This window comes from Salvia splendens, unplaced genomic scaffold (assembly GCF_004379255.2).
Source record: "Salvia splendens isolate huo1 unplaced genomic scaffold, SspV2 ctg1031, whole genome shotgun sequence".
Classification (NCBI taxonomy): domain Eukaryota; kingdom Viridiplantae; phylum Streptophyta; class Magnoliopsida; order Lamiales; family Lamiaceae; genus Salvia; species Salvia splendens.
This window is the reverse complement of record NW_024598572.1, coordinates 1-18,500: the sequence shown is the minus strand read 5'-3', so window position 1 is coordinate 18,500 and position 18,500 is coordinate 1. Positions and strand designations below refer to the sequence as shown.

Here is an 18,500-nt window from a genome sequence, read left to right as displayed (position 1 = left end):
TAAACTTGCAAGAAATGTAAAGGTTTTTTTTATGTGTTTCTTCCTACACATTCTAAAAGCATAGCAAATTGTTTAAGCAATCACAAATATTTGAAATCACTTTAGAGAGAGAGAATCATATTCATATATTCAAAATACGCTCCAATGTTGGCTAGATATACAAGGTTTCAGGAAATTAAGCTTTTGTGGCTCAATCTTGCACTAGATGGCTCTTACATCCAGATTTTGTTTCTTAAAATGTGGAGTACTACAATAAAATACTTTCGAAACTTGAGTGATTTGCAAGTCATAATGTGGGCAATTGGCATCCACTGATTTGAAACTTGGTGCTTGTAAACAAAAGTAAAAAAGGGCAAATATGAATCTGATTCTATAGTCAATTCTCATTACAGTTTAATCTAGTCATAAATATGCATTCGTCTTGGTTAAACAGATACGACACCAACATAACCCAAAACAATGAAAGTAAACCCACTCGACTCAAGATTCGTGTCGTACATTTATTTCATACCCCCTCCTTCCACTAACTTTTTTTCAACTCACATTTTATTATAACTAGTTTTAACCCACGTGCGATGCACGATGAAATATTTTTTTATCATACGATTTTAAATTGTTAATTGATTAACACAAGATCAAGTTTTGATTCCGAAAATAAATTGGTAGTATTGCAAGTTTTAAAATTGGACGATAGCTTTTCAAACCTCAAAACGGTTTTAAAATTGTATTTTGAAGTATAAAAACGCCGACGCAGAATAATATTGTCACAAAATTGTGTGTAATCTTTTTTGTATTTTGTATCCATTTAAATCAGTACTATACTTTATCATAGTCGAGCTTCATTACATTGCAATATAGTGACCCTAATACGCTAAAAACTCAAACCTTGAAACCTAAATCCTAAACCCTTAACGTTAAAATATAATCATTATGACCAACAAATGAGCTAAATATAAATAAAATCCTCCCTCCGTCCTAGTTCAATTTTACTTTGTTAATCACTTTAAAATAAACTTTAATAATAGAAAAAAAATAAAAAGAATATCATAACTTCATGTTAAACAATATGAAGAGATTTGGAAAATATGGAGGGAGTGAAAAACGTGATGAAAAAAAATATGTGAGTGGATAAATTACCAAATGTCATATATTTATAGTCCAAAAAATAGAAGATAACTCCTCAAAACTTTTTCACTTTCTTCACCTATTATTAAAAATTTTAAAACCTTTTAATTTCCCAAAAATTAAAAACTAAGCGATACGTAAATGTTATCAAATTTTGGAAAATGAATGATAATAATTTCCGCCATTGTATTTGTATGAATGAGTAACGAATAAATGTATAATAAATTTTGGAAAATGAAATGGAAGGCCATTGAAGCAATAATCTCAGAATTTACTTTACAACCTTTCGGTTAATCCGCATACTCATACAACAAAAGGTCGTTATTCCTCATACGTATAAACACCAATCAATGGCAATATTAAATGTCCGTAAATATCGTTATGGATTTTATATAATTGTATAAAATACTTCAACACCAATGTAGAGACTTTAATATCATGGGGATATTGAAACCTCAATCAAAATTCAGTAAAAACCAAAACTTTTCATTTTGTCCACTAATGATTAGAATTAAATAAAACTTTTTAATTTCCTCAATATTGAAACCCCACAAATTGGCAATTTTAAATTTTATATCAATACGTTATTAACTACGGTTAAATTTTATTGGATTGTATTTTATATTTTATTATTAATCAAAGTAATGAAATATGAAAAGACGCTAAAAATGAGAAAGAAAATTAAATGATTGAATTAAATAAATTTATATTATATTATTAATTTTCTCACAAGCTTCATGCTTCATGTTGCGCAAGCAATAGACGTGGAAAGTAATGCATCATTATTAGCAGGTTTTCAAATACCATGCTTCAATTTAATTGTTTTATGAAATTCAAGTTTTTTTCAATAGCCAATGAAATTCTAATATGCCTAAGAAAAATTGAATATAAGAAAAATTGCAACTTCATAATGTTGCTCTTGAAAGCATAAAAGCAGTAATGTAGTTCTTGAAAGCAAGAATGAAAGCAAGAGAGGTAAACCAGTCTGTCAATATCTTGAATTGTTTATAATTTCATGCATACTGAGTAATCGGTGATGCAATAATTCTACGAGTTAAGTAAGGTAAAACTGAATAGCCGCAAATCTCCAACTAAATTATGTCTTCCCATATGATAATATCTATTTTTTCAAACCAACAGGTTGTGGATTCATATCTTGGTGCAGAACTGTTACTTTTGAAGCTTTCTCAAGGCAAAAGTATACCTGCAAAAATAAGTGAAGATTTTACAAAATAGTTGCCCACATATATTTTTTAATTGTTTGCAATAATATAATGAATAGAATAAAATACAGTAATAAAAAGGAAAGATAAGAAACTAAAATAAGATAAGCATCAAAAGTAAAATAACATAATTAAAAACACAAATTAGATTAAATAGCTGGGAGAGAAAGATAATACTCCACATGATTTGACGGACAGAAGCATCTTTACTGAAATAGTATTTTTTTGATTAATAGAATTGGTATTTATAGAAGATTTGAGAGTAACTCAATGGTATAGTATTATTTATTGTAAATTAAATTAATAATAAATACCATTTATATCTTGTGACCTTTCAAATTATTTAAGTGGAAGTGAAGAGACAAAACACATTTTCTCAAAACACTACTAATACATTATTTAGCCATGAAAAGAGATGATTAAAACCCCACATATAAAGAGCAAAAAATTGACTCTGTGCTCGGTAAAGAGCACTTTTTATAATGTGTGGATTCCTGCAAGCATATGAGCCTAGCATTATAATTACGAAAGCAATTCAATAGTATTAAAACCAAATAATTACTATAGAGAAGCAAAATCCTTACCTGTCATTATTGTAGAAGAAACGGACCATAAAGATTTGGAGAGTCTCTCTTCCAAAATCTTATCAATTTCCTCAATAAATTTGAAGTAATTATTCAATTTATATTTCAAAGCCTTTTCACTTCCACTTCCCTCAATTTGCATAAAAATAAATAAAATCTTTTCATTAAGATATTTTAAAACATTATTGATTTTAGATGGTAAACAAAATAACTATGAATTATACAACTAAAACATACCATATATTTAAAATACTTAATAACAAATTATAAAAAATTGTAGAGCTCTGATTCACAATACATGAATGGGGATATTTGAAACAACATTTTGATTAAGCTCTAAGAAGAAAAATGAATCTAATTCACATCACCTATAACAAAAGATTCCAATTATAATAGTTACAACATTAATTTAATGCTCAAATATAAATAACATAATAATAAAAAATAATACTCATATTAGAATTAGTTGTATAATGTAAACAAATAGGTTTTAAATTAATATTAGACAAATTCAGATACACTTATGACTATTGTGTTACATACAACACACTTAATAACAACAAATTTAAAAAATAGGCATGCAAATAAATAATAGAAAATAACTAAACGATTTAGATAATATTAAAGTAACAAAATTAAATATGAAGAATTGGGAATATAAACAAACATTATTATTATATAATAAAATTTATGATGTAGAAAACGAACTTCATATTAAACTAACATTGATAGAGAGTCAAGAGAGTACCTAAAATTTGATCAAATCTCTGCAAAAATGTTCAACAAAGAATGTAATGAGAAAAAGATAGAAATGTGTGGATTATAAGCTATCAAATGCTATATATTTATAGTAGAAATTAGAAGTTAATTTCTTTCAAAACCTTTCACTTCCTCCACTTATAATTAAAATAAAAGGAATTATCTTCCTACAATCAAAACCTATAAATATGAAGAATAAAACGTTAAAAAAACTGAATAATTAATTTCATTGATTGGTGGGGTCAAGACTTTATAGGGGACACGTTATTTCTTATATTATGATGAGAAAGTTTTTATTCTTAAATGTCTAGATTGTAGTATTTAAATTATATATTTAAGCTTAAATGATAATTCCATAAATACCCCCAAAACTCCCCCTTTATATATGTATAGATTAATATATAAAAATAGAACTTACATCCCACTATCTTTTTTCACCTAACTTTTCTTTACATTTCTTAAAACTCGTGCTGAATTCAAATGAGATTCCTAGTGGAACAGAGGGAGTATTGCATAATACGCATATAATGTAGCACAATAACTATAAGCATCATTGAGATTGGTAACAAGAAATACACTACATGAAGTAGAGAAATATCTTCGGGGACCTTACTCATCACTATTTCTTACATGCTCAGTATATTTATATTATAAAGGTTCCCTAATTTCAGATTCTAAAGCATTATTGGGTTATCCAGAATACTTATTCGCACAAAACATGCATTATTGCTAAATGGCATATGCCAAAAAATGGTGTCTTTTGTCATACATTTTGTTGCCACTATTGGTAAAACGTGAAAACATTTATTACGTGCAACTTTGCCAGTTAACAATATATTCAAATCAAACCAAATCCGTGAAGAACAAATCAAGTTGATGCTAGTGGACCTCGACAAAGTTGATTTTATTCTCAGGTTTACTGTTCGATATTTTATAAGGCAAGACCCATCTCTCAAACCATACTCTAATAGACGCAATAATTCTCACCACGCAGTCTAATGTCCCAGTGCAGAAGTGGTCATCTTTTTTTATAGGTATACTATATTTATTCTTCTTTTTCTTTAATCAATTATGGTCCTAAGACTCCTAATGAACTCAAAAGCAACAACCTATAACAAAATCATAAACAAATTAGTTCAGCTACTCAAAAATCAACTAAAAAACAGAATATATAAACATAATATTATCACTATGGGCATATTAATATAGCACGCACTGATAAGATAATATTAGACAAAAAGCATCGGAATAAACTGCAGCAAGTACTACCTAAGAGCAACCTTTCATATAAATGTTGAGATTTTTTGCAAACAAACTAGGGCTCATTTCCCACAAGTAACTTCAAAAGACATCTTCTGAAATAATGAGTATTTCTTTGCAGAATGTAAAGAGATGCTGAAACTAAACATACGCAAGAAAAGCACCATGTGTCGCTGCTCCTTTCAGGTCCGCTTAGCAGCTGCTCAAGAAGTCAAGAACACAATATGTACACGTTAGGAGAGTAACTCAATATTCTTGCAGCAGGATAGCACAGTTCAAGTCATAAGCAGTAATTGTACAAATATACAATCATATGTTTCTGTATTAGTTAGAGCAGTTATAATCAGATAGAATCACAATCCTTGTATCAAAAAAAGGCTTTGATTTTGAAGTGTGCAACTTGAGAGCACCACAACTAGACAACATCCCAGATTATGTTCTGGGCGCGATAAATTGCAAGAACCGGGGTTATATACTATACTTCGTATGATTACCAAATAATTCTCTGAATTTGACAACAAATTATGATAAAACCAGAAAAACGTGAAGCTAACGTGAAGTCAGATAGGTCAAGACAAACACAATCTAAAGGGGGAGCCATGTTTAGTTGTTGGATACTTCACTTCTAGTTCTTTCCTCTTTCTCTTTTGGTTTTCAAGAATCAAATACAAAAATGTGCAGTTAACCGACACCGCAGAAACATTGGAAAACTTTAACGTGACATAAAAAATAAAAAAAAATATTGATTTGAAATTGGGATAAAACGAACTGGACTCTGCCAAAAGAGGAACAACTATATCTCAGAAACTCCGGATATATTCTCTCATATCAAAAATGTTTGGATAGCTTCTTCAAAAAGCCCTATTTTCCCTATCCAGTCTCAAAGATAGTTTCATACAGACACGTATCGAACTTTCAACTTTCTACACCCATGAACAATCAATCAAAAATGCCTATGAGATATCCAAACATATCCAAACCCCACAAGTCGCACCACCAATTTCTTTAAAAAAATAAATGTGCTTCAAGCCACTTATGTTAATTTCCTTTACTTTCAGACCTTGAAATGAACATGCCAAAGTGAACTTTTACATTGGTTAATAGATCTAAAATGTACCCCTATCATGATAAAGGTAACACATTAACACTCATGAACATAGCTCACAACACCCTAACAGTTTCATAATCATAACTCTCAGAGTCAACTCAATCCTGTGACTGAAGCATTAAATAGAACATCATCCAGCGCATTGATTTATCGACGGCGGATCACGGCTGCACTATACAGCAACAATACGGCATATTTTGACAATCACAAAATAAATTTTCAAGGAATATCACAAATCAGTGGGAGATTTTTTTTTAAAGATACAGCTACAGAGTCGGTCAAAACCACCACAATAGTATATACAACTATAGATCACGATACCTGAGATAAACGGAAAAAATTCGAATGAATCAGAGTTCGAGCTTGAGCTCCTCCTTTTGATCGGAGAAGTAGTGGAGAACGTAGGGGGTGACCCGAATCACCACCACCCAAGCTCCGAACATAGCTACATGGCTCTTTAGCTGCTTGAGCGCCGCCACTTTGTCAGGCTTCCGCATAAACATTCCTGGAAACATCTTCGCAGATTTTCCTCCTTGTTCTCGTTTCGTCGACGAAATTGTTAAAGAGAAACACAGTAAAACCCTAACCCCCTTTTGACTGATTGGTTTGTATTTAAACCATATTGGGCCTTAAAACATTAAAACCGTATTGGACCTAATCCAGTAAAATCTCATTGGGCCTGAGATTTTCTTTTTCAGGGAAAGAGTTGTGGTGGATTTTGTATAAGATCTGAAGAAGATATCATTTAATGAGTTAATTTTTTAATTTAGGTACTCCACCATGTCATAGAGTCATAAATGATATCCCCAAACACATGAATTTTCATCTTCTTTGAACTTCTCCACTTCTTTTTTTGGTGTTTCGGATCGCAGGTATTTATTTATAAGGTGGAAGCTGATAAGCTAAGATCTGGTCAGCCACATAAATTTATTTACTATTATAATGAGATGATGTGAACTGGATTTGATTGGAATTCTATATTTATATATAGTTGTTTAACTTCTGTCTATTTAGCCATTTAGTTACATACTAGGGGTATGTTTGATTGTCTTGAAAGTCTCTAACTCTAAATACTTGAAAATGGGGCTTTGATGATTTTTGTGATTGTGTTAGCAAACACAATATCGTGTTTGATTGTAAAAGGAGGCCCATGAAAGTGTCTTATTTTGTATGAGGTTAGACTAAGCTTTTGGTATGACAAAGCTGTGAAATGAAAGAAGTACTTAATTTTCTCCACTATACAATTTGGTGTGTTACCTAACATGATTTCCAACCGGGTCATGTGTTTTCTCCCGGGTTGGTGTGTTAGTTTTCAAAGCAATCAAACAAAGAATAGTTTAATGAACAGTGTTATTTTCAAGGGTTTTCAAGACAATCAAACATACGATAGTACTAGTTTTTAAATTCAGAAAAAAATGTATAATTGGTTATACATATTCACGTTTGATGGTGACCTATGGTTAAAATTTTCAATGTCCAAAATAAAGCTTCTTAATCTCATGCCTTTATTTCAGTGAAAGATCTCATAGCTACTTTATTCAGTCAATGGACATTTCTGTGGAATTACTTGTATACACTCCATAGTCCCATATGCAACGCATGAGTAATTTCAGTCGTGTATGTTGTGGAGTACTAGTTTTAGGAGATGGCCATATTCATTTCTAAATTCCACTTATATTCTATTCTTATTGACACGAACTCGATCTAATTAGCTGTTAACAAAGTTTTTATATCTCGTAAACAACAAATTCAATCTTAATTCACGACTAATACAAACTACTATTATTAATTACTTCACGAGTATCACTTGGGTGTGTTGTAGAACTTTGAATAATAGAAGTACATTAATAACCAAATACCCCAAACTCATTTAATGTCACCTGAGCCCAATATATATTTTACAAATATAAAGTGCAACTTGGTAAAATAATTGCCAAAACCAAGAAATGAGACTGCGTGAATCGGAAAATATATTTTGAAGCCAGACACATTCAAACCCTCATAAATAAATAAATATTTTGACACTCAAAATTCAGTCATACTAATATTCACACAAGAGAAGAAATTAACCACATGGTGGTGCAGTGTGAAAATGCTGTGAAGCAAAATATTCAACCACCCAATTAAATGAAGTCTGTCGGCTTCCATCAGAATTACTCTCATTCATAAAGGCTGCCATTATTTAGTTGAGACGGTCTTCCAACAATATTTATTATTGTTCTATCCCCATCACCCTCCAAATCTCACCTCCATTTTTCATTTTCAATTTCATTTCTATTTATATATACATAAATAGGTGTAAAAAATGGGAGATTCTGTTCTGAAATTTGAGGTACAGCGGCCACCGGCGGCGGACTGAAAGCCGGCAGCGGCGCCGGCGTTGGTTGAAATGGATCGAAACAAGGCTTGATTATGAATCAGTGAAATTGACACACACAGAGACGCTTTCATTATGAATCAGTGAAATCCGACGTGGCAGGCGCCCACAAAACTCTTTTAACAAACTCTCACCTTTCTCTCATTATTTCCACATTCCATTAAAAATTTAAAAACCCTCACTCGCATCTCCTCACCACCATGCGCCACCGCCACCCTCTGTCACCTGCTCCGGCGCCCCATCCCCAGCATCCTCCGTCTCCTTCTCCCAAATCCTCCGCGGCAACACAGCCACAGACAACGCCTTCTTCTTCCGCCTCGGAATTCGCTTCCCCGCCGCCGTCCAAGCTGCCGGTTGACTTCAGCCCGCCGCTGATCGCCATGGTCGTCATAATCGCCACGGCTTTCGTCATCATCACCTACTCGCGCCTCCTCTCTCGCCACTTCATCCACGCCTACCGCCGCTACAGGCGCTGGAGGCGGCGCCGGCGGAGGTACGTCCCGTCGTCGTCCGCCGGAGACATCGAGTCGCCGCCGTATATCTACGACCCGACCGACGCGTTTCACGTGCTCTCGCCGTACGGCCTCGACGAATCGATCATCAAAGGCATTCCTCTCTCCGTCTACACGCGGAAGAGCGGCTTCTACGACTGCGCCGTGTGCTTGCTGGAGTTCGAAGAGAACGACTACGTGCGTACGCTACCGGTTTGCTCACACGCTTTCCATGTCGACTGCATCGATATATGGCTTCGGTCGCAAGCTAACTGCCCGCTCTGCCGCGCCGGAATATTCCGTCCGGACTCACCGTTCACGCCGCTGATGGCGGCGAGGATCCGACCGAGCCTCGACGATATCATTATCGAGAGCACAATTTTGGAGCCTCTCTCCGAGATCTCGGCGGAATCGGAATCAGAAGCTGAAGCGGAAGCGGTTACAGAAGGAGAAATCACTCAGGAACCCTCACCACGGCGGAATAATCAATCAGAGGACAGGTTTAACCGCCGCGATTTTCTATTGAAGCGATCGTATTCGTTCGGATTCGAACGGAATTTAGGATCGGAGAGATTAGTGCTGGAGCCGGTGACATCCTCGCCGTGGCGGTACCGGATCGGCGGCGGAGGAGGAAGCGTGTGGAGCAAACGCCCCTCCCCGTTCAGCTCGCTGACGAAACATAGGGTTTTCTCATTCCGCTACTACCGCGGCATGAAATCCCCATTCTTCCGGCGGCGGAGCATCGGCAGCTTCTTCCCCCTCTCCGAGTCGAGCGCGCGCGCCGGCCTGTCGAGCGGCGGGTCGTCGCGGCGGACGAAATCGTTCGCCAGCCCGATGTTCATGCGGTCGTCGGCGGCGGCGGGAGCGCTTTTCTCGTCGAGCCGGCTGCGGAGCGGCGATCCGGAGGCGCTGCTCTCGCCGGAGAGATTCAGCAAACGGTGATGCGGGCGACACGTGGATGGCTGAGAATGAAGGCGCGAAAATTGCTGTGGAAAAAAAAAAGAAAAAAATAATGGAAAGAAAAGTCTCATGTGGGAAATTAATAGCGTGTCTGGAATTTCTGAAGGAGGCATTAAATGGAGGACCGCATTTAAACAATCGGGCTGTCTCTCCCACTATACCTGTACGTATTTGTATAATATACTTGTACATTTATTATTTTCTAGTTATTATACGATTCTTTTTCGTGATTGGTGGGAGAGGCTTACCAAGAATCATTAATGCTGAGTTCGTGTAGATCGGTGGGAATCGGAAGTCTGGCGGTGGAGGAGGAGGTGGTGGAAATCCGACAAATGGAAGTGGAGCACTAAAAATGGTTGTGTTTGAACGTTGAAATGAATTGGGCATGGTAGCACTATATGGGGTGCTTTTTGGGGTCGAGTTGATCGAGACTAGGATGAATTGTGAAATTGGAATTTTGGGTATTGTAGGGGGAAATGGGGTGAGTCACTAGTTGTGATGCTCAATTTTGATGATATTGTAATCATGCGGTTCAAATGAGAAGTGAGCACTTACCTTTTTATTTCTTTTCTCTTAGTTAATGGTTGGTGTAATGATTCTAGATGTTGATATATTTGTACTTTTACATGCAAAAGGTTAACACCACCAATTGAAAAGGAGGAAACGATGAGTTTATAGGAACAACTTATGCAAAAAGATAAATTCTTTGAGATTTAAAAAATCTACTTTCCTAAAAACAAATCTTTGATAATATCTAAGTTTATAGTAGGATAACAAACACTGTACACAGGAATTAGGATTGAAAGTGTGTCTATTAAGTGCTACACTATAGTTTTAATCTTCAATTTGAGGTCATTAGTCGGTCAAGAATTTAGATGAATTGGCATGTAGAGGAGGCATACGTGGCACTAGTAATGAAGTTGTTGGTGCATTTGTGGACAGGCAGTCATAGGATAATTAAGTAGGTAGTATAGCTAATTAGCAAATAATTTACCGTCATTTGCCTTGAATAGAATTTTAATGAATTTAATATTAATTTACTAATTTTTAAAAATAATTGAAAATGTATTTTGAGATGATAAACGGTAATCCCTCCGTCTCTTATAAAAATAGGATTTTTAGGATTACACCAGTTTTAACGTAGAAAAAAATATAATTGCAATATTAGTAGTGGAGAATATAATTCACCTCATTAGAAGGAATTTTTTTTACTCAAAATAGAAGTGATCATTTTTATGGGACGAATAAAAATATAAAGAGACTCTATTTTTTAATTTTTATAAGACGGAGGAGTCCTAATTAAAGATTCCATAATATAGAGAACATAAAGTTTTATCATTTATGGTAAATAATACAGGTCCATATAAGTTTGAAAAAATAAAATGAGTACATCATAGGCGCGTGCACATGTGTGAGTACATCTCCAAACTCTAATTCATGAAATAATATAAAACATAAATAATTATTTACAAAATATTTATTTATTATTTTTTATTGAACACCATCGAGCATAGTCAATCGAACCCACAAAACGCGCATGTCTTTTTCCTCAAGTTTTAAAAATATGTATTATCAACATTTAGCAACTCTAACTACTCATTAGAATACGACAATAACTAATTATAAATCTTGAAATTGGTTTTCAATATTGTTACAGAGCACATATTTTCGAAGGGGGCTAAAAATAAATATGGACATGGTCCACCTACCTAAATTTTCAGCTATGTTGAATGTACTTAAACTTCATTAATAATAATTTGATGTCAATAATCTTGTAACATTGCACAATACTACTATACATTAGTTGCAACCAAGAGCTTGTTCACAATTCTGGTATTAACATAAAAAGACACAACTATGAACTTTATTTGTTGTAAAATTATGATGTTTGAGATCCTTTCAATGATGCATGCTAATTCAATTTACAGCTATGGCACTATCATTACATACAAACATGTCTAATACAGTGATTCTAACGCATCACATAACTATACTAAAACGAATTGAATTTCAAGATATAGTACTATAGTAACTCCTATTATTAGTCTTATCTAATTTGCTCACTCATAAATGAGCGATATATTATTTCTTACCTAAATACTCTCCAACCAAAGTCCAATTATCATTAAAAATATGGGACAACAATATGCGTAAAACTTTTTTTTTGTAGGGCTACAAAAGATGACAAGTTAGAAGACAGAATTGCAAAAATATTTAACGAAATTTGATTTATCATGAGAATAATGTAGAACAACCATGACAAATTACCTTATAAAAGTTTTGCAAAAAATTTGTTGGAAAATGTATGAAATGAATGTGACAGTTTGTGTATTACTCGTAGCTAGTATTTATTAACTTGACAATAATTACATAACGGAAGTCAAGTAAAAAATAACGTTACTAAATAAGTTGCAGAAACTTAGTTTCTCTAAGCATGATTATAAAAGGAAGCATATTAGTATCTGATTTATGGAACTCTTTCCCACCAAACGAAATGAAATTCAAGCTTTAAATTGAAATAGTTTTAATCAACACCAGAGATGAAGATAAGAAACTCAAATTATTGTTATTTCAGTGGCATTAATGGGGAAAATGTTCAACCACCAACATAAATGAATTCAGTTGGGGAATCTCATCTGTAAAAGCCTCCCATTCATAAAGGCTGCCATTATTTAGCTGAGATGTCTTCCGCCATATTTATTACCGCTCCTCCAATTCCCAACTCTGTTTTCCCCACTTGTATGCAAAATGGAAGATTATGTGATGAAGGTCGAGGAAGGGCGCCCGGCGGCGGACGGGAAGCCGTCGGCGGGGCTGGCCTATCGCTGCATTTACGCAAAGGATGGGCTCATGGAAATTCCACCTGCACTCATTTCTCCATGGGATTTTTTCAGGTTGTCTAACATCTTCATGCACCTTCCACTCTCAACACCAGTTCCACTTGTATTATTTTTACTCTTTAACAATACTCATAATGTATGTGCAGTGAATCCGTTAAGAAGTTCCCAAAAAACCCGATGCTAGGTCGCCGTCTACTCAAGGATGGAAAGGTATCTCTAATATATGTCCAAATGCAATAAATAATTAAATATAAGTATAAATTGTCCCACAAAAATCGCTTAAGTTCGATGTCAATCACGCAACTTTTGAAAATTACCTATTACTATATCATAATTTTGATTTTTTCCTCGATTGTCCCATAATCTTAGATTTAGAGCGTATGGTATGACAGATGTAAGTATGTAGACTATATAATAATGACTTTGTATAATACACATGTTTTTAATTTTTACACATTTACATGCTACGTTGATAAATTAAGACATGTAGCACAACAAATCTTTTTTTCTTTTGCCACGGAAAATTGATAAATATGTCAAAGTTATGATATAATTGGTCATTTTTTAAAAGTTGGGATCAGAAAACTTAGTGTTTTTTTGGGCAATTTTCCCTTCAAAGATAGTACGGAGTATATTTTTTAAAAAATGGCAGGCGGGTGGATACAGTTGGCTAACTTACCAGCAAGTCTATGATACAACTATTGCCATTGGTTCTGCTATGCGACGCCGTGGTTGTCAACCCTGTGAGTACTTCTTCTTTTCACGCTTCCTACATGTCATAAGTAATAGAAAAATGAGGTGGTAATAATGCTTTGGTTGTCTAGGGCGACAAATGCGGTATATATGGGGTTAACTGTCCTGAGTGGATCATGGCAATGGAGGTAGTAAAGCTCAAGAAATTTGATCATCTTATTCATATCATTGTTCTCTTTTTTATAAATCTCGTTTTATCGTCTGCAGGCGTGTAATAGTCAGGCTATCACATATGTACCACTATATGATTCACTCGGTACGTTGCCACATTTTTCTGCAAATTTTAGTAGGCAATGAAATGGCAATATGTTTGAATTCGCATATTGTCTGTGTTTGCAGGTGCAAATGCAGTGGAGTTCATTATCCACCATGCTGAAGTCTCCATTGCTTTTGTCCATGAAAGCAAATTTCCTGCTGTGAGTTCTTCTGTTGTATTCGCTTTTCATATCTATCTGACCATGTATATAATCTAAAAGCATAGTATTCTCATAACACTTGCCTTTTATAATGTTTAATGCTAAGAAAAGAGAATGGATTGTACCAAATTGTCTAATGTATGCATCTTTGTCCAGATACTTTCATGTCTCTCCAAATGTGCCTCAAATCTAAAAAGTAGGTGAATTCATGGCTTGTATGTATTTGCCTCAATTTGGCTCATGTAACTGAGACGTGGTTCATTTGTGAAGCTATTGTCAGCTTCGGAAAGGTTTCTGATAAGCAGAAGGAGGCAGCTGAAGAGCTAGGTGTCACTTGCTTCTCATGGGAAGAGTTTGCTCTATTGGTTAGTATGTCATCACAAAGAAATGCTTATAAGCATAGATGCTAGTATCTTGTGTGTAGCCAACCATCTGTCTGTTATTGCAGGGTGATTCAGATGGCGATCTTCCTCCTAAGAAGAAGACAGATACATTGACGATAATGTACACCAGTGGCACGACAGGGGAGCCAAAGGGGGTCATTCTATCAAACGGTTGCTTTTATGTCTGAAGTCTTGTCTATGGATCAACTCCTCAGAGAGACAGACAAAGCTGTAAACGACTTTTCTTCCTCGTCGATGCTTTTTAGCCTTGCTCTGTAGTATTGTATACTAAAAGCATGGATTCTACAGGGTACTGAAGAGGATGTGTACTTTTCCTTCCTTCCTCTAGCTCACATATTCGATCAAATCATTGAGACCTATTGTATCTACTCGGGCTCAATCCATTGGGTTTTGGCAAGGGGTATGATCGATACTTGTGCTTACTTAATGTCTACACAATGTTTTGTACATTCAATGCCTCAGCTAAAGCTGCATTGCGTTGAACTCGCAGGATATTCGTTTCTTGATTGAGGATCTTGTCGTCTTAAAGCCAACTATATTCTGTGGTGTTCCTAGAGTTTTTGACAGAATATACACAGGTAACGTTTCATTTTCCGACATGTAGTTGGATATTAAGATCGAGGAAGCATTTTTCTCAAATGGCGTTTTGCAATTTCTTGGTGTGTGCATCAGGCATCATGGATAAAATCTCAGCTGGTGGCTCACTGAAGAAGTCACTTTTCCAGATTGCATACAACTAGTAGGTGGTTATTTCCACGCTTAAATCATTTACTTTATCCCTTTTCCTACTGAATCTGAGGGATGATGAACAAATGTTTCACAGTAAACTGAGGAATCTGGAGAAAGGGCTCAAACAAGAGGAAGCATCTCCGCTTTGGACAAGCTCGTTTTTGATAAGGTTCTCATGCTAACTTTCTTGAAGTTCGCCTACATTGTCCATTTCAGTTTTTTTCTCAATTTGGTCAGTTTTATTTCAGATTAGACAGGATTTGTGGACGTGTTCGTCTCATTCTATCGGGAGCTGCACCTTTACCTAAAGCACATTGAGGAGTTCTTGAGGTGACTTGCTGCTGTGTCTTGTCACAAGGGCTATGGTAGTGTTGTTTTGCTAAACTTACAGCTTTAGCTTTTCGTTTCCTCTCCTCGGATGATGATGAAAGCAATGCTTAAAACTTTCATGCATTTCGTAGGCCTCCACAGAAAGTTGTGGAGGGTGTTTCACATCTAAGCCAACGTATTCCCCTATGATAGGCACAGTGGGGGTTCCTATGACCACGATTCGAGGCAAGACTCGAATCTGTGCCTGAGATGGGATATGATGCTCTCTCGGTCGTTCCCAGAGGTGAAATTTGTCTTCGGGAGAAAACCTTATTCCTCTGGCTACCATAAACGCCAAGATCTCAACGAATGAGGTGCTCGTTGATGGTTGGTTCCACACAGGTACACTTCTTTCTTCAAACCATATTACAGACACACGCACACGATTACAAAGCCACGGGTCTCATTCATGATACCGAAAAAATGCAGGTGATGTTGGTGAATGGCAGCCTAAAATGGAGCGATGAGATCATAGACAGAAAGAAGAATATATTCAAGCTTCACAAGGCGAATATGTTGCTGTGGAAAGTCTCGAAAGCACCTACTCACAATGCCCTCTCATTACATCGGTAAGTCAAAACATCGCCCTATTTCAACAATGTGTTACTCAGGGGCAGGGGCAGACACCCCTTGTTGTTGGTTGAACTAACTGCAGTCATTTTTGGGAGTAGATTTGGGTGTATGGCAACAGCTTCGAGTCGTTCCTAGTGGCTGTGGTGGTGCCGGAGAGAAAGGCACTTGAAGATTGGGCAGTGAATAGTGAAGAGAAAGGAGATTTCACGCTCCTGTGCAATAATCCGAAAGCAAGAAAATACATTCTGGACGAGCTCAACAAAACGGCGAAACAACATATGTACGCTCACCAAGTCTGATTTACTCCTCTGATTGTAAAGCTTCCATACTTGTCACTTACATGCGCTGTTTGTGTTTCTCAGCTCCGTGGCTTTGAAATGTTGAAAGGCCGTTAGCCGAGAGCCTATTCCTTCGACATTGATCGGGACTTGATCACTCCAACGTTCAAGCTTAAGAGGCCACAGCTGCTCAAGCATTACATAGGTAAGTCTTGCCGAATTGTTCTGTCGCATGTTTTGTGAAAGCGACATCTGATTGGTGCAATGTATGCAGGACTGCATTGATCAGTTGTACATTGAGCTAAAGGTACAAAGTCATAGGAGCTGCGTCATCAACATTGTTGAAGATCTGTTGGGTGTTTCTGTTTTGAGGAGGAAATGAAACAATTTCCCCAGCACTTTCTTATAAACTCGTTCTACCATGTGTTAAATATGGTTTTTGAATACTTTGTACATATATAGCAAGGCTGAGAATAAATGGTTTTATATTATGAGACGATGTAGACAGATTCGGTTTATAAGGCGTTGGTAAAATTCAACACCTTTTTCAATCTCTTCTGTTTATCGATCTGTCTAGTTATCATTCAACGCCCTACAGAGGCTCCACCATCTTGGGGCGGAGATCGAGGTGGTTGAGGAAGATGAGTGACTGTCACTCTTGTACCATTTATTTCTTCAGTTTTATTTGTACTTTTTCGGGAGCAATTCAAAATGAGTTCAAACTTTGTTCATTCCAAACAACCCTTCAATACAAACATAACAAATTAAACTGTGTTGGGTACACCAGCAATCAAGACACAACAGTTGTTTCCAAACATTGACACACACATCTCACACTGTCAGAACTGAAAACTGAAATGGCCTAAAGAATCCAAAGCACGAGTGCCCAAACAGGGTAAAACAAAAGGAGAGGATCCCGATAGAGTTGGAGAGGCCATTGCTCTTGGTGAAGGAGTTCCTGAACCCTCCAGATGCTCGAATATGCTCCTGCAGCAAGTAACATCCGATCGCCAGGCAAATGAATAGTCCAATAATACCACCCCTTACGGTATCTGAAAAGAAGCTTGGAGCCACCACTAGGAGCAAGATCAGAGATCCAGGCAGTTCCAGCCAGTCTGCAGCAATGAGAGAGGGAGGGCGGGTCAAAAATCATACTCATGTTGGAAGATGCAAGGACATAAATTTTGTAGTAGGAAAGGTGGATCTTACCTGGAAATGCTTGGGAAAGAAGAGACGTAAGACAACGGCTATGAAAGCAATCCACATGCCAATCTCTCCTCGCTGCAACGTGATCGGCAAGAAAGTAGTAAATTAGTACATTAAAAGAGAAAAACAGAAATAAGGGTTATATCGGGCAAGGACGAGTACCTTAGTATACCGAACAACCATGAGGGAAGACTGAGGTAATGTATGGGATTAAGAGGGATGTGAGAATGTTGGTCTTCCAGTTTGTACGATCCAAGATTAGTAAATAACTGCACATGAATTCAGAGAAAAAACTTACAAGCTGGAAATGGATACAAGAAAATAACTAATACTACTACTACTTTTGCTGTTTCTGTTGTAAAGAAATGTGAGGTAAGATAGCAACTACTAGATCCAAACAGAAGGCAAGAAAGGATAGGTTTTCACTTATTTTATAGTATCATTATAATCAAAGCTAGCTTATTAGATGATGATATTCTGGCTACCTTTTTATATGAATGAATCTTAGATGTGACTTGTTTTACCCCTTTCTGTTTCATTTTGTGATCCCAACTTTTGTGTGGTTCTATCTGAAAAACAGCATATTGTATTTCACACTTTTGAGAATCTAAGATGATATTAGTTCAGTTCCCCAATTAACGACCACCACCAATCATTAGTACCTAACCTAATCAGTTCCCCAATTTATGTTTCTTTTCGCTCGCAGCTCGCTCCAATCACCATGCTTAATCCACCATTTATCAATAAAAACATATCATAACTACCGATATCTCTCAAGCAATTATTCCAAAACGGCAAAACCTAATCCAATCACCAAATAAATGATTCAACAAACAAAATCCAAACTTCCGGATCAAGGAAAAACAATCAAAATATGTGAAGTAAAAAAGGATGGAAGAGAAAACTAACATTGCGGCAAAACAAGCAACCCATTTGAGAAAGGAAGTCCCAAATCCAAGCCACCTAGCTGGATGGCGTGATTGGCGAACTTCTCTTCATTGCAGTGCCGACATCATTGAGATCAGAAGTGAGCAACTCACTCGCT

The 18,500-nt window shown here is 36.1% G+C and overlaps 1 protein-coding gene and 2 pseudogenes across 1 annotated transcript; 2 read left to right on the top strand and 1 right to left on the bottom strand.

The window, feature by feature from the left end:
• Positions 1–8,032: 8,032 nt before the first annotated feature.
• On the top strand, positions 8,033–10,453 carry LOC121788403 (RING-H2 finger protein ATL65-like). Its single transcript, XM_042187083.1, has 2 exons — positions 8,033–10,050; positions 10,165–10,453. Exon 1 carries the CDS (start codon positions 8,637–8,639, stop codon positions 9,867–9,869), a length of 1,233 nt encoding a protein of 410 aa, XP_042043017.1. The 5' UTR covers positions 8,033–8,636; the 3' UTR covers positions 9,870–10,050; positions 10,165–10,453.
• A 2,105-nt stretch (positions 10,454–12,558) lies between these two features.
• LOC121788402 lies at positions 12,559–16,534 on the top strand (annotated as a pseudogene).
• Positions 16,535–16,954: 420 nt separating this feature from the next.
• Positions 16,955–18,496, bottom strand: LOC121788401 (annotated as a pseudogene).
• Between the last annotated feature and the right edge of the window lie 4 nt (positions 18,497–18,500).